The sequence below is a fragment of the Tachypleus tridentatus genome, chromosome 8 (assembly GCF_004210375.1).
Source record: "Tachypleus tridentatus isolate NWPU-2018 chromosome 8, ASM421037v1, whole genome shotgun sequence".
Taxonomy (NCBI): Eukaryota; Metazoa; Arthropoda; class Merostomata; order Xiphosura; family Limulidae; genus Tachypleus; species Tachypleus tridentatus.
This window is the reverse complement of record NC_134832.1, coordinates 116879252-116895346: the sequence shown is the minus strand read 5'-3', so window position 1 is coordinate 116895346 and position 16095 is coordinate 116879252. Positions and strand designations below refer to the sequence as shown.

At 29.5% G+C, this 16095-nt stretch overlaps 1 protein-coding gene across 4 annotated transcripts in view; it reads right to left on the bottom strand.

The window, feature by feature from the left end:
- Positions 1-16095, bottom strand: part of LOC143223287 (protein disabled-like) — a 59522-nt gene that overhangs the window by 42369 nt on the left and 1058 nt on the right. For 2 of the 4 annotated variants that reach the window (XM_076451079.1, XM_076451078.1), the window contains one exon: positions 1154-1364. The exons of 1 other annotated variant lie outside the window; for it this stretch is intronic. In XM_076451079.1, the coding sequence (XP_076307194.1) occupies positions 1154-1349 (196 nt within the window). In that variant the 5' untranslated portion in view covers positions 1350-1364. Of the gene's footprint in view, positions 1-1153; positions 1365-16095 lie in introns of those variants that run through there. One more of the 4 variants, XM_076451080.1, reaches the window with a different exon arrangement.

Sequence of the window (16095 nt, the reverse complement as noted above, 5' to 3'; positions counted from 1 at the left end):
AAGACTTGTAATAATAATAACAACTAGAGATAAATCAGTTAACTTGGTTGAAAGTTGGCTGAATGGAAGATAGTAAAAGCTTGTCAGTAATCAATTTCAGTATAACAAGATTAACATGTTACAAAATGATTTGCATGAGGCATTCTTGCTGAGAACATTACAATTCCTCATTCAGATTAATTTTACCTCATCTAAAGTATTATGTGCAATTTTAGCCTCCAATTTCAGAAATGACATTGAACTGTTACAAGAAACTAAAACTATGATTCTGTATGTAACAGCTAATGATAACATGTGTTCTTCAACTTGCTCTTTTTTTGAAAAAAGAGAGAATGGTCAGAGTGACATACTTCTATGTATTCAAAATTATTATGGAAACTGATAAGATTGACACACAATTCTTTTGTGTTGAATTTTGAAGGCAGTAAGATAAAATGGTCTAAAACCTTACACAAGTAAAGATAAGACTTTTTTTAATCTTCAGTTCAGGAGCTAACATATTAAGTAGTTATTGTCTAACTGAAGTTATATTAGATTAATGAACACTAGTCAAGAAGTAATTTTTTCCTTTTAGTATCTAAAAATTTCACTTGTTTAAAGAGTGAGATGAAGATTCATTTGCTTGGCAATCATGACTTGCAACTTAACAAACAAAGAAGCACTCAGATTTAAAAATTTAAAAAAGAAGCCTTCTTACATTTGAGTCAGAGATAAAAATACATTAATTCTCATTAAATTAAAAACCTTTGATGATATTCAAAAGATTTATTATTCAATTTTATTGCATTCATTCAAACTATGTGCAAGTTATTGAAAGATTAAGTTTGTTTTTTGTTGTTTTTTTTCACTTTTCCTTTTCATTGTGCAGTATTCAAGACATTTTAGGTTATGGTTAGTAACTCCAAAGAAGATACATGAAACTTAAAGATAATCATCACAAAAACTATCATAATGTCTCAAATTAAGATTTTCCTCAATTATCCCTTTTTAAAAACAATTGTGAAAATGTTTAAAATCAATACATTACTAGCACTACAAAGATCTAGTCACTCTACATAACTTTCAGCAACATGAATAATCAATACCCATATTTAAAGTAATAAAAATCATATAATTATTTAATAAAAACCAATATATCAAATTATGTGACAACCTTTTTTGACATGTTTTGCTTTATTTCCTGCCTTAAAATCCTTCCAGGTTTTAATTTCTTTTTTGGTCTTCTTTTCAGCAAGTTCTTTGATTTTCTTCGTGCTATCTTGACCTTTGATTTCATATCTTTTAACATTACTACAATCTTCCTTAACACTGCTATCATCAGAGGTATTCTTCAGAATACTTTCTTTCATCTTCTTACATCAAATCTAAGAGTAAACCACAATAATTTACAGAAACTGAAGGCTAAAACAATATGCAAGTACAATATTAATGTAAAAAATAAAAAGTTGTCTTAAAGTCTGCTATCAAATCTAGCTATGTAATCTGAACAGACTGATGTTTGATAAAAATTATACAGAACAGATACACATGTAGTACAAAGACTATATATCAAATATTTTTAATAGTGTGTGTGTGTGTGTGTGTAAATTCTTCATATATATTACTAGAAATAACTACCTCCACATTTACTTTTTATTAGCAGTATCACTGACACTTTCACAAGGTCAAAGACCAAAAAAGTGAAATAACTTTTGTGCATTATATTCATAAAACATTAAAAGTATTTGAAGCCAGCAAAAATGTATTACAGAAAACTGCAGTACTAGGTTTATTTATGTAAAGTGGTAGCGTACTTGTAAGTCATATTGTAATCTAGGTTACAATCTAATAACAGTCCTCTACAGAAATCTTTGCCATCTGTTGACACTGACAAGTTTGCATTCTGGAGCTGAACGGTTTCCTTTACTTGTTTAAGATTAGTTATTGCACTGTAAACTTTGTGTGTTCCCAAAGCCAATATGAGAACATATGCATTCACATATGCACACTAACTGGTACAGAACTTGCTAATAGTAAAAAAAAATTGCTAAGCATTTATCGATAGACCACTATTCATTTCTACTCAAAAGAACAGTCCACATTCTAAATCCATCTAAATTAACGAACCTTGTCCGCAGAAGTTATAATTTTCCTTCACTGAAAATGTAGTTCCAATAGATACTTACTTCCTCACACATAAATAATTATTCTTGTTCAGTGCTACCCTCTATATGCAAAATGTTTTTTTACGTATCACAAGTCTTGAAAATCCTCCCTTTGTTTGAATCGACCAATTCAAACGTGTCTCTCATGCAAATCATCATGGAACAACCCTCCACCAATAAGAGTATGACACACACTCTTGATGCATGACTTCCTCTATTCCATTCTACCAAACTATCACTTGGAGTTTTGGGCAGAAAATGGAAGTGAGAAGGAAGTGTGGGAAAGGTCAAAGAAGGTAAGTACCTATCAGAAATATATTTGTAGTATAGGAAAATTAACTTCAACATAGTACACTACCTCTCCTCACATAAATAGTTAGAATTCCATACTGAAAAAATGGTGGGGCCAGTGCAAGAGAGGAAAAAAAGCATCCTTCAAAAGAATCCAAGAGAAATTCTAAAAAAGTATATCCCTGTAGCAGAAGATCAACATAGGAGACTAATTCAAAGAACACTCTAAAGCATTATATTCTTCCAGTAGAAGATCATATGTTGGAGACATCACCACTTCTATACCATTTGCCCTTATGGAAAGATATTGCATATGTGGGGTGGAAGACAGAGGAACACTTAAGTGTGAAAAAACTATAGCAGGATATGTATCTGAACTATGCGATTTGTTTTTTTGAAATTGAGTTTCATACATAAGTGGGTAAAATTAAAAGGAATGCACCTAGGAGTAAAGTAGTTAGGGAGCAATGGGAATACATAGAAAGTCAACTATATCCAAAACCTATGTTGCTGGGAACAGATATCTAGGTGGGGGGTAGGATGACGATCATACCATTGGTATGTCAACTACAATCCAAAACCCAACATCATGGGAGATACATTCGACTATCAATGCATATAGATGAAGGGGAAAGGATGAAAATTCAGAGGAAAACCCAAAATAAAGACTTAGATAACAGAAAATTCCTGAAGGAGAATAGCTATTTATGTGAGAGGAGATAATACAATCAGAATCAGTCCTTTCCAACAATTTTGTGTTTTTGATAGATTTTAAAATATCATAAAAATTATAAATCTCTGATACAAATGATGGGAAATAAATGCACTATACCAGAACCAACTTCTGTTTTCCCCTACAAGTAATTTCTTTATTCACTTTTTCTTTTCAATTACACAACTTTTATCTTTCAGTCAAACTGTGATGCTTTACTTTTCACATTAGCAACCTTAAATGTTAGGTTACCCTCACCCTCTTCTCTAGTAATTTTTGCCAGATAAAATTCTTTCAAAAAGTTTGGAATAGATCAACAGAACTCAGGCTTACACTATTTGGAAGTGCCAAACTTCATCTCTCACTCTAAAGAAAAAAGAAAACTGATAGCAGTTCTTTCTTATCCCTACATTAGGTATATTTTGTTCCCTTCAAAATTATAAACATTAAAAACGTTGTTTAATACATCTGCTATATTCCTATATTCAAGAATACATGTTAGGTCCCCATTACAATTTCTTAAAGGTCCAGTATCATCCATAAATCTCCTCTTCAGTAAGCAAAAGCAAAAAGTCCTTTAAGTCAGATGTGTCACTTTAGTTGAGATTTATCCTAAAAAATAACTTTTTCATACTGTACATCAGAATCCTTCAATTTACCAGCAGGTTTCAAATGCCAAAAGTTTAGAATTTTTGACTTATCTTAAAATAATACTCCTATTTATTTAGAAATATATTTTCAGTTTAAGCCCTAGATAGTTTGATAAAACTGAAAAAAAACTTTATTGTTCAATTAATATCATCCACCCAATAATTCAATTGTGTCATATTCTACAATCTCTTAGTTTTCCTTATAGTCAAGGATACAAGACTTGTAAACACCAAAATAATAATAATGTAATGATTTCTAATACTTAATAGCTGTTGCACCACAGAATTTTAACAACACCCTTCTCAGTAACAAAGGTCTAGAAACATTTAGCATAGCAAAAAGTTTATAGCCTCCAAATTCCTCTGCATCAATTAACAAAAAGGACTGATTAAATTGTTTAATATTAAATACAAGATTATCTTATCTTACAAAAAAATAAGTTTTAAAGCAATCTTTATCAGTATCAATGACCTGATATGGAGAAACCTATAAAATGCCATTAATCAAGCAGACGTAACAGGTGGTATGTCTTACTTCACCTAATCTTGAACTAAATGCTTGTGTCTACAATGTAGGTAGAAACTTGTTACTATTAACCCTTTCATAATGGGTTAGGGTTCAAAGGCCTTGTCATCATGTTTGCTAACTTACATTCAAAATGTTATTGAACTTCTGTTTTATGAACTTATGTCAGTAAGTTTGAAATCAAATTGGAGATTATAATTTAAACTTTTTATTATACACAAGTTGGTTTCTTAATTTAAAAGAAAATAGCAAAAGAACACATTTAAATATAGATTTTAATGAGTCATATGTCAAATGCAGCACTGTTTAAAATTAGATGTTTGTGATGTCAAAATACCAAGTTTATAATTTCATATAAATTAGGAACTCAAATTACTAATATTGACAAGCCAGAATATAAAATAAAACCTCATATATTTTTATTTTGCTGAGATATGGCTTATGTACTGAATCAAACACAGTGGCCCTGTTAAACTCTTTCCATTTTTTGAAACAGTCCCTTATATACTCTTATTACAGTATATGATATGAATAACCAATCAACAGCTTAGAATGTCCTCAGTGGTAATAATAATAATTTCAGCCACTTTAATCTTTGAAAAAGCTATCTTGTTCTTCCGATCCAAGTTTTCAAGGAGGTAGGTTACTCAAAGTTTCATATTTTTAAAGTCTAAATACACCTTATCTTAATAAATTATAGTGGAATTTTATGGTATCAATGTAGATATTTATAATTTTTTGTTATTATACTGTATATAAAAAAAGCAAAGAAAAAAATTGTTTGATATCCTCCATGTGCGAAATTATAAAACGCTTAGCAACCCATGTTCAGCAACAACTGAGTACAAATGTCATAGAGAGAAGAGCTAATTGTTTGCTTTACTTCTTGATTTATTGGTATATATTTTAAGAAAAATAAGTTTAATAATTTATTTCTAAATTGTAATAATCTATATGCATATATATATAATGCATAATAACTAAAATATGACTGTGTGTTACAAAATATTAGAGCACTAAACACAGCCAAGATACTGAATACATGAGCCGAGTCCATGTGCACTGTGTCATTGTAAGTTATATAATGTTAGGTATGCATGACTGGAAGATCAGTATAATAATAATAAATATATATGCTTATATATAGCATTATGAGGCTTAAGCTACTTAGACTGAACTTTTGTATTTTTGTGTTATAATACGTGGTCATTCTAGCATGAAAAAAACTTTTATATTTCCTAATTTTTGTATGATGGTTGTGAGGTTGGTTAAGTGACAGACCTCATATAGTTATAGTATAGAAAGTAACATAAGATATAAATTCTTACTGAAAACAAAACATTTGAAATGTATTTAGGAGGTTTTAGAGATTACACAAATAATATTTGAGATTTTGGGACAAATAATAGTTTTTAAATCATAACATGAAATCACTTTGCACTCAGACTAGTATTGAAATAGACTATTTTCACAGACAAATCTTTAATAAAAATATTTCATTAAAAAATCTGATTTTTTGTATACAAAATACTTCTAATTTTTACTAAACATCTACTGATTTTTTTGAAGATACACTTGCTGTGTCAAAGTTATAGTGCAAATACTTGTGCAAATGTGTACATGAACTTGCATGTTATACTGAGCCTGTAGCAAAAGGGTAGAGTAGCTTAATAAATTGAAAGACATAACCTATACATACATAAACACAGTAGTGTGTTTTGCAGCCAAAACAACCTGAAGGACACATTGTGTATTATTAACAGGATTCATAATTTTGCAATTTTCTACCTTTTGTAGCTTGGATTATAGTAATATAAGCTATCACACATTTTCATTGGATATGATCTATTAGAACCTTACTTCATGTAATAAATTTAAAGACAATCCATTAAGCGATATGTGATATATAAAATTTCCAGTTTTTATTGAGATGTCTTTTCTTCATACTGAATGTTCCAAAATCTTGATCCAAAGAAAAATATACTTTTATAGATTTTTAAAAAATTTGCCACACAAATAGATATGTACAACTTACAATTAGGTGTAACATTTGGTTTAAATAAAGTCATGTATACAAAGTTATTCAACGAAACCTTTTCATATTTGCCTATGCAAAAGTTGTATAAGCTATCAGTCTGTAATTTTTATGACAGTTTAAGCTAAACGTGGATTGTTTTTAGTTTTTTGCCATTTCGCTTAAAGACAGCTGATTTAGAGCAGTTAAACTACATGGTATAGAATGTCCAGATACATATTATTATTAATTTCTAGTTTGAAGTTTTCAGAAGATGAATGGTTAGTATTTATTATTCATTGCCAACTTTTCAGCACAAATTTGATAAATTTTATGAAATTTTTGTAATTAACAAGCAGTTAGCATCACGTAATATTACCTTAAGCAATTAGTGTAAATTATGATTCTTGCAGTACTAAGTGCATTCTAGTGATGAAAAGAAACTATTAATCTAGGTTTCATGACATGAATATAAAGAAAGCAAATGACACTATTTTAGAGAGGAAAAACTACCACCATATATTTTTAAAAATCTTGTTGGTTCTATATAGTATAGAGGTGTTCTGAATAATAGGATGCGATCCTAAAGCTATGTTGGTTATTGTTGAGTGTCACTTTGTTACTGTAGTTTGCTGGTGTGTATTGGGAAAAAGTCAAGATATCTCGTCAGAAGTACCTTAGATGTCAAAAAAAAAAAGATCCAATCAAAAAAGAATTGAACATACAACTTGAAGAAATGTACTTGCAGTTGGTAGCCAAACTGGTAGCTATACATTGATAAGAATTTTATGTATTCAGCTAGGTAGAATATGCTGTTTTCACCCACCATCGTGCTCCAAGTTGAAAAAAAAAAGGAATTGTTATCATTCCTATCAACAAAGCACTTAACAGATCTATTTTCGTCTTTGAAGCATTATGTACTAAAATTTTATTCAAAGAACTGGGATTTTATATATATAATTGAAATGTGACTGTATATTACAAAATACTAGTCTACTAAAACACAGCTAAGACAGGGAAGACTGAAGGTCAGTTCTATATTACTATGTACATAACATGAGTGCAAGTGCATGGCATTAATGTAAGGTATGTAATGTTAGCGAGGCACGAACAGAAGGTCAACATAATAATAGATAATATATATTTATATAAATATATGTAATTATGAAACTTAAGCTACTTGGACTAAGCATTTGTATTTTCGTGTTATAATATGTAGCCATTCTACCATCAAAAAAGCTTAATTTATATTTATTTCCTTTTTTTTTTTATGGTGGTTATGAAGTTGGTCAAATGACAGATCCCAAATAGAGTATAGAAAATAACAATATATAAAGTCTTATTGAAAAATGTTTCAAATTAATTTAGCAAGTTTTAGAGATTACACTAGTAATATCTGAGATTTATGGGAATAAGAATAGTTTTTCAATAACATGAAACCACTTTGAACTCAGAACAGTAACAAAACAGACTATTTTCAAACAAATCTTTTGCAAAAACATTTCATAAAAAAAAAACAACAGATTTTTTGTATACAAAATACATGTTGTCTTTACTAAAAGTCTACCAAATTTTGTGAATATAACACATGCTGTATCAAACGTTATAGTGAAAATACTTAAATGTGTGCAAATGTGTAAATAAACTCATATATACTGAGCCTATTGGGAAAGGGTTAATTTGTAACAGACAAAAGGGTATATATAATAGCATACCTTAAATTTACATCTTTTATCTAACCTAAAGAAGAACAGTCAATACACTTTCTACATAGAAGTACCTATCAACACACTACAAGTTCTAGTTCTACAGGTTATTTGGTAATGCCAAAAAGGTGGTTCTTAAAAGTTCATTACAGCAAAATGGCTCCAAAAGAATACTTGTGTTATTCTTTCATTTGGCAGGACCTTTCAAATGAGCTGGGGAAAATAATAAGTCCAGTTCACACAATGATAATAACAAAGTCATACATCTTTATTCTTCAGATCTGTGAGGGTTCTTCCAATTTAGGACAAGCTTAAATGTCTGGTTCTATAATGGTGCAGTCACTAGATCTAAACTTATATTCAACAAGTCCAAGTATTTCACTTTCAAATGATACAATGACTGCTCTCCTTAGTGTAGCAAGAAGCTTAACACTGGATGTTTTAACACACATGTAATGCACATGGATTACCTGATAATAGAACTTGGAACTGTTTCAGTCCAGACTAGCATCTGATCCATATCTTTGCACAAAATCAATTCTTATTAGGTACTTTTTTTCAATGTAAATCATCAACATCTCATGAGATGTGGAAAATCTTCCTGTAATGGTAACTTCCAACTTCTCTGTTGTTGGATCCTTAAATCTACTTGCTGTTCACATCAATCCATCATCTTTCTTCACTGCTGTAGCCCAATTTACCTCTCGTTACTCAAATGAGTCAAATAATTGTTGCTAGAACACCACTGTTGAACATACTGCAAGGCTGACCATCCATAAACTTATGGACTCCTGTATGATTTTCCTAAAATAATGAACTCCTTAACTCTTTGCCCCCACAATCCAGCTATTTTCTGTCATTTCTCTTACTAATTAACTCTGTTGTTCCTTTGATATGTTTGGGCCTTTAAACACATTCTCAAGGTTTTACCTCTTTGACTTAACAGAATTGTTGATTCCTTACAGGTTCAGCTCTAATGATCATATTTTACACAATTATAACAGTTCTCTCTTTCTTGCATCTTATTATATAGATTTTAATTTATAGTTCCTCACAACATGTCCTTTCACGTTATACCTGAAATATTTGAGCTGATGTTTCAATATTACTTAATCTAACGATCCCATAATTTGTAGATGCTATCTAGAGTTGCTTATCTGAGACGTTAATGGATTTAAGTTCCACTGCCAACTGGAAAGCTTTCTTTAAAGATGTTCTCCCACTTTGCTTCAACTTATTTCTCCTATTGTTGTCTATTATGGTATTAATAAGTTGTTTATTTGCCAACAAATCAATAGCTTTGTGAAGGACGTTTAGATAGCATAACTAGGCAAATCTTTAAGTCTTCTGCATGTTTGGCTAAGCATACTCCTGATACTTTCTTTTAGTTTACCACAGTGGTCTTGTTTGATAAAATAACTATCAATGCTTGGCAGTTGTAACAGCTCTCAGCGGGAATGTTACTTAATGTTCTTAAAGCAGGCTCTTTGAAATGGCTAAAAGATTAATACTTTTTTTCTCACTATTCCACCCACTCATCCTGGAAATGATTTCAAACTTAGCTTGGGATGCCTTCCAGGGCACATAAATATATTCTATTGGTTTCTCAATTGACCCTAAACAATTAAATTCTGGAATCTGATTTGTTAGTGTCATGAATGAAGTAGTACAGGAGGGTCCTGCAGTAACAAATAGCACAAAAGTAATGGTAACAGTTGTAGATCAAAAATGTACTTTTCCATAATAGTAAATGGTTTTTGTGATTGGAATTCAAGGCCAGTTGCAGAAGGAGGTGTAACTGATTAGTACTTCACATTTAGCAATTCTTTTTCCAATGTTTTTTCTTCTTGAACTTGTTTGAGTTTGTTATTACAGATTTCATACATTTTCTGATGTCCTTTTATATTTCTTCAAAGATGTATAACAGCTTTGTGGATCTTGTTTCCAAACAGGTTTATTTTTGTTCATGATTCTTCTTTAACTATTGTGTTACATATCTAGATCTTTTCTTGATCTTCTTTTAGTTTTGTCTTGTTCATATTTCAACTGTTTCACCACTTCAAGTAAAGCTTGAACCTTACTGCTGGATCTGATTGTTGTGTTGAAATTAAAGTTATATTTTCTTTTTACCAACTTATTCTAACTTCTGATGCCAGTTGTTATGTTGTTCATTAGACTGGTTCACTTCGAATTAATTTAGTAGAAAAATAAGGCTTAGTACAATCTATTTAATGATAACAAATTAGTTTATCTATTCCTTAACCTACAGACCACTATAATCTTTACACAGTTATACTTGTGGGCTTAAGTTCATAAATGGTATTTTCATTTAAACAGATTTATCCAATAATAGTATTAAAACAAATAAAATTAAAGTTACCAGTACATACAGTTTTGTAGCTAATGAATCAAGTAACTGAATGTACACAATCATTAACACTGCCCCAAATACTTTTGTGAAATTAATTAAACTGAATGACTGGCATTTCTCCAACTGACATGTCACTCAATCCTTCACTTATTTTCATATTTATAATGTAGCCCTGTTATAGCTCCAAAAGGTCTTTTTATCACTAACATTCTAAAACTAGTATCATAAACTTGCTTTATCTTAATGTCATATGCCTTCTATATTAAAATAAAAACAGCTCATGACAGTATCATGTAACAAATAAACACAAGTTCTGCACATAAGGTTAAATCTACATTACCTACCTGCCTAGTAATAATAAATTAACACAAGTCCAGAATCAAGTTTATAACAACATATATTTTAAGAGAAAATGATATACTAAGTGACAAAGGTTATATAAAGTACTATAAATTGTAAAAAAGTGAAAATTGACATTTACACACAATTAACAAAGATAATTTAAATTAACGTAAAAAAGGAAAAAATTAAACTTGTTTTATGAAAAATTAAATAAGTACCCTGACTGTTTAAACCATCAAAGTAGCCAGCTTATTATTACAGTTTACCATGCTGTTTTGTATGTAATATTATACTTCGCTGTTTAAAACATTATGCATTACAAGGTCCATATCCTAGCTCAAAAATATTTTATTCATGCAGCCTAAGCTATTGGAATTATGTACTTATATTTAATTAAACAGGTACACCTGTAGTCCTTTACCTACACATTTGTACACAGATCATATGATACATGTCTCAAAGATTATAAATTATACAAATTAGGCCTCATAACACTGTGATTAAACTAATGTTAAACTAGAAGCAAAACATTCTGACACACTTTGTATCTCAACAAATTTATGTATGTGTTAATAATGAAATTGAAGCCTAATTTAGATGTCATGATTTCTATCAGTTGAACTAAAACCTGAAATAGAAAACCTTAAGTTTGCTATCTATACATCTTTGAGTGAGAGAAAACAACTATAATACTGAAATAAATAAAATTCTTTACCTTGCAATGATAAATATCATCTAAAAATTAGATTTGTAATATGTACAACAAGCTGGAAAACCTTCATGGAACATAAGCTTTTCTTGAGGAAAGGCCAGTAGTTGTACTTGTTTTCATTGATGCATAGAATAACTGTATGACTCATTTCTAAAATTATTCACACTAATGACTTTAATGAATAGCCTATCCACTTTTAATCTGAAAACAGGTCAGATGTATAAGCTTTGAAATCCTTATCAGAACAATTTATCTGGTGGTGTATGCTTAGTTGTTTACAATCTGAATTTTTTTTCTGTTGGAAAACGTGTGGATGTGGAAATTTACCTTTAGGTAAATTTCAATTCACTCTCTATTTAAGGGTTAGAAATGGCCCAATATCCTTTTATCATTTTTTGTAATCTTTAACAGCTGGCTATATTTCATTTAGCAATTCTCGACAATTATAACAAAAGAATTGAACAGGCATTTGAAAGACAGTAGGCTTTTGAAGCTAACAAATAAGATTCTTATTTGTTATAATTTGTTATATTCTTATACTCATAACTTATAAGGGGCAAGTAAACCTTTCTAGAAACAGAAATTTGTTCAACAAAAGTTATAGACATTCCAAGAACTACACATCAGCTGCACTAATAACAATCAATAATTTATAACATAGTTAATCTTGTCTGAAACAAGATTTTGTCTAATTTTTCAAAGTTTATAATTCTTAAATTTGATATTCATACTTAAGTCTTAAAAAGAAGAAGATAAAAATACATAAACAATAAAAAAAAGAACTTATTAGTTCCTTTTTCTAAATACAAATAATAAACAACCAAAAACTGTAAGGCTTTTGCCAGGAGATAAAGTATTTTTCTCAAGATAAATATTTAAAAAACAAATTATGATGAAAACTTGCATTGAAAGGAATACTGAAATAGTAATTTTATATACACATGCAGTAATTATACAATTATATTTCTGACAAATTAACTATGCATTGTAACATACGTACTTCAATTAATATATGTACAAAATCTGCAAGTAATTTATATTCATAAATAAAATGCTTACATGGAAAATAAGTAATATGTTTACTTGGCAATGGTCATTTAACCCATGTAGAAGTTTATCATTTTCAGTCAATATCCAATTAAACAGAAAAATCTATGTTTACAATGACCTTGTTTTCTTTATACATTGCAATCAACTGTGCCAGTTCTTGCATCATCTATGCAATGCCTTTCTTAACACAGTTTGGAGTTTCAAATGACACTAAAATATTTCCTGTTTGTTTCTGAACATGAGATTACCACATCAAAATAGTAAACACACATTGGTGTTTACTGTTGTTGTTTTTAACAAATACTGCTTATGCACAAAAATATTCTGTTTTTTTACCAGCTTAAATTTTATATATAGTTACTTTTACATATTACAAAAGAGATTTATGGATACAATTTATGTAATTAGTTCATATGATAAAAATTAACACCACAGATTACATATTGCAATGCAAAAAATCTTATCCAAAAGTCTCTACTGATAGTATTCTGAAATTCATTCTACACCTTTTGATTAAATTAGTGAAATAGAAGCTACTTTCAGACAAAATGAAATACATTATTTTTTTTAATCCTGGAAAGAAAAATCTGGCTTATATTTATCTTCATTGGGAACAGTTTTCATTAAAACTAAAATGCAGAGTATTTATTCAAAATTCAAAACCCTGACTGGTTCGAAACCAAATTACTGTTAAAGGAATTTTGGAAAATATAAAATGCTACCTTATGTATGCACTTTTGAATCAATTACCTTCCTATCTGTAATCACGATAATAAAAAAAAGACATTTAAGTCATGTTCTTGGAGGAACAAATTGGCAAATTAATTACAAAGATAACAGAAGAGTTTATTTACTACTAAAAATCATTTCTTTGTAAGAACTTACAAGTCAGAAAGTTGGAATTTTTCTTATGTCAAACACAAATAATGACATAGATATGTGCCCTTATATTACTGGTGTTTAAACTGGGACCTACACAACAGGATACCTGTTTTTTGCTAACTATGATTACTGAACCCCAGTTTTTAGTGTAATGAGCCCTCAAGCTTACTGCTAGGCCACTAAAGGGCACATTTTCTTAAACAGAGAAACCAATAAAATGATTGACCAGACTGTTGAATAATGTTCACATCCTTGATTCAGAATCAAACGAATTTCATTCCCAAGAAAGCTTGGTGTATAAAACAAGAATTACTTGGAAGAGCTTGAAACATAGACTTATGTTTAAAAATATTTATCTTATTTTAACCATGCTAATTAAAGCATGTGATAAGGCTGAAACCCTATCCTATCAAACATTATTTTAATATAGAAAATATGCACGTAAGAGTATGCACGTAAGAGTACCCGTGAATACCATACTACTATACAAGATATGCACGTAAGAGTACCCGAGAATACCATACTACTATACAAGATATGCACTTAAGAGTACCCATGAATGCCATACCCATACTGCTTTGCTACAGCAACATCAACAAAAACATCATTATGAAAAGGAATATATTTTAGTATGGTATCTAACATGGTACCCATTACAATTCTATACTGTCTGTAGGTAAAATTATTTGAAGGACACGAATTGCCACAGTAACTGTAGTTCGCAGCTCTACACAGTATTCCATCATAACTTTATACAATTACATTTTCATGCAAGACAAAGTTTCATGTAATTTTTAATGTAATAATGTAGGATGGGAATGCAAGTGGCCGATCAGTATCCTTAATAAGCTGAATGTCCATCTCTCACTATATTCATTTATTAATTGTAAGAAATAAGATTTTCCTGTTATAGCTGCTTTGAAGACAGAGAAAACAATAAACCTGCTGGCAAGTTCTGCTTTATTTTCTTCATCAGTTGTCACCTGGCATGTGTCAGCATAAATACAAAGTTTATAAACAAAACTAATATAGCAACAAAACTGATTAGAAAGTCATCTAACATTCTACCATGAAACAAGTCACTAATATAGTGTTATATACATAATTAATTCAAACTGTTTCCTAACCTGAATATGTATTTTCAATAATACTTAAATCTGTTAACAGTATAGCTATTTCTCAATCTCCAGGATTTCCAGTGTTTGCCCATCTAGGCATTGAGAACACTTGCTCCAGTCTTTTTTTTTTTTTTTAATAGTTGAACATCTGAGTTACCAAGATGCAAAGTTTTTTTTCTCCTGCTATGACGTCTCACAACCAACCAGTTTGGCATGAAGAAATATACCAGTTCAACCACTACTGTTTAGATTGGCATAAAATGGAAATCCTAGAGATTGAGAAATAGCTATACTGTCAGCAGATGGTATGTTGTGAAATAACATATTACTATTTTCATAAATTACAAAAAATAACCAAATATAATATAAAGCATTTACATATATAGACAATACAAACTGCAAGTCACACAATACTCTCACAGGCTAAGATATAAAAATATTAGCAATCATTACTGAACTGTGTGAACCTTGTCTTAAGATTCTATAATTACATAGTTGTTACTACCTTCTTTCTTTATTTTGTTTGGGATGCAATTAGCCCTTTTCTGCAAATTATAAAAATATTCATACATACTCACTCTGATTCCAGAGAACAAACCAAATGTTTGGATGTAAAAACTATAATCACTGTTCACAATTGTCGTAAGACAATTATACTTTTAATTCATCTTTATCTTATTAAAGTTAAATGTAAAAAACATGGAAATTTGTAAATTTTGGGCTAAGAAAACATGTAAACTAAAAGAAAAGAAATATTAATAAATAAAGTAATAAGTACTTCTACATTTTTAATAATGATTTGAATTACAGATAAACCTTTTATTTTTAATTCTTGTTCTATATTATAATGCATGTATTTATAATGGAATATCAGGGAACTTGGAAACCTTGTATGAAAAACTTATTTTATTTTGCATATAAATTTTTCTTCAACTCATAGTTTTTCTCTCATAATCTTCTATGAAAGAGCTATATCTCCAGCTCAGTTAATAACGATTATATAACATACTATCAAACTGTTCAAACAAAATCTAAAATGCAAACTTTTTTTTCATCCCATGAAGTAGTAGATATGCAAAATTTTATTACCTTAAATGTTAATACTGTTAGTGCTACTATTAGTAGTAACTATTATTAATAAACCAAAACAATTTGGGTGTATTAATTTGGATAAAATATAAACAGAAAGCCAACAACAATTTTAATTCTAATTGTTTGTTATTTCAAAACTGATTCTGTACCATGTAGATAAATACTTTCCTTTGATAATTAGGTTTAATAACAGGTCACTAAACAATGACTGAACAACACGTGATCATTAAGTACTTAGTTACAACTTTTTGAAATACTCTATATTTTAAAACTTATTACAAACTAAATCATCTTCATTTCAAATTTAATTATTAATTTTTCATTTCCAAACTGTACTGTATCACCTTTTAACTAAATTAGGTTTATATACCAATTAAATACTAAAACAGTACAAAGATATTATATTAATATGCACTATACCCTACTTAACATTATTAACAGTTTTAATTTAGTTTAGAGAAGGGGACAGTCGAAATGGACCAATA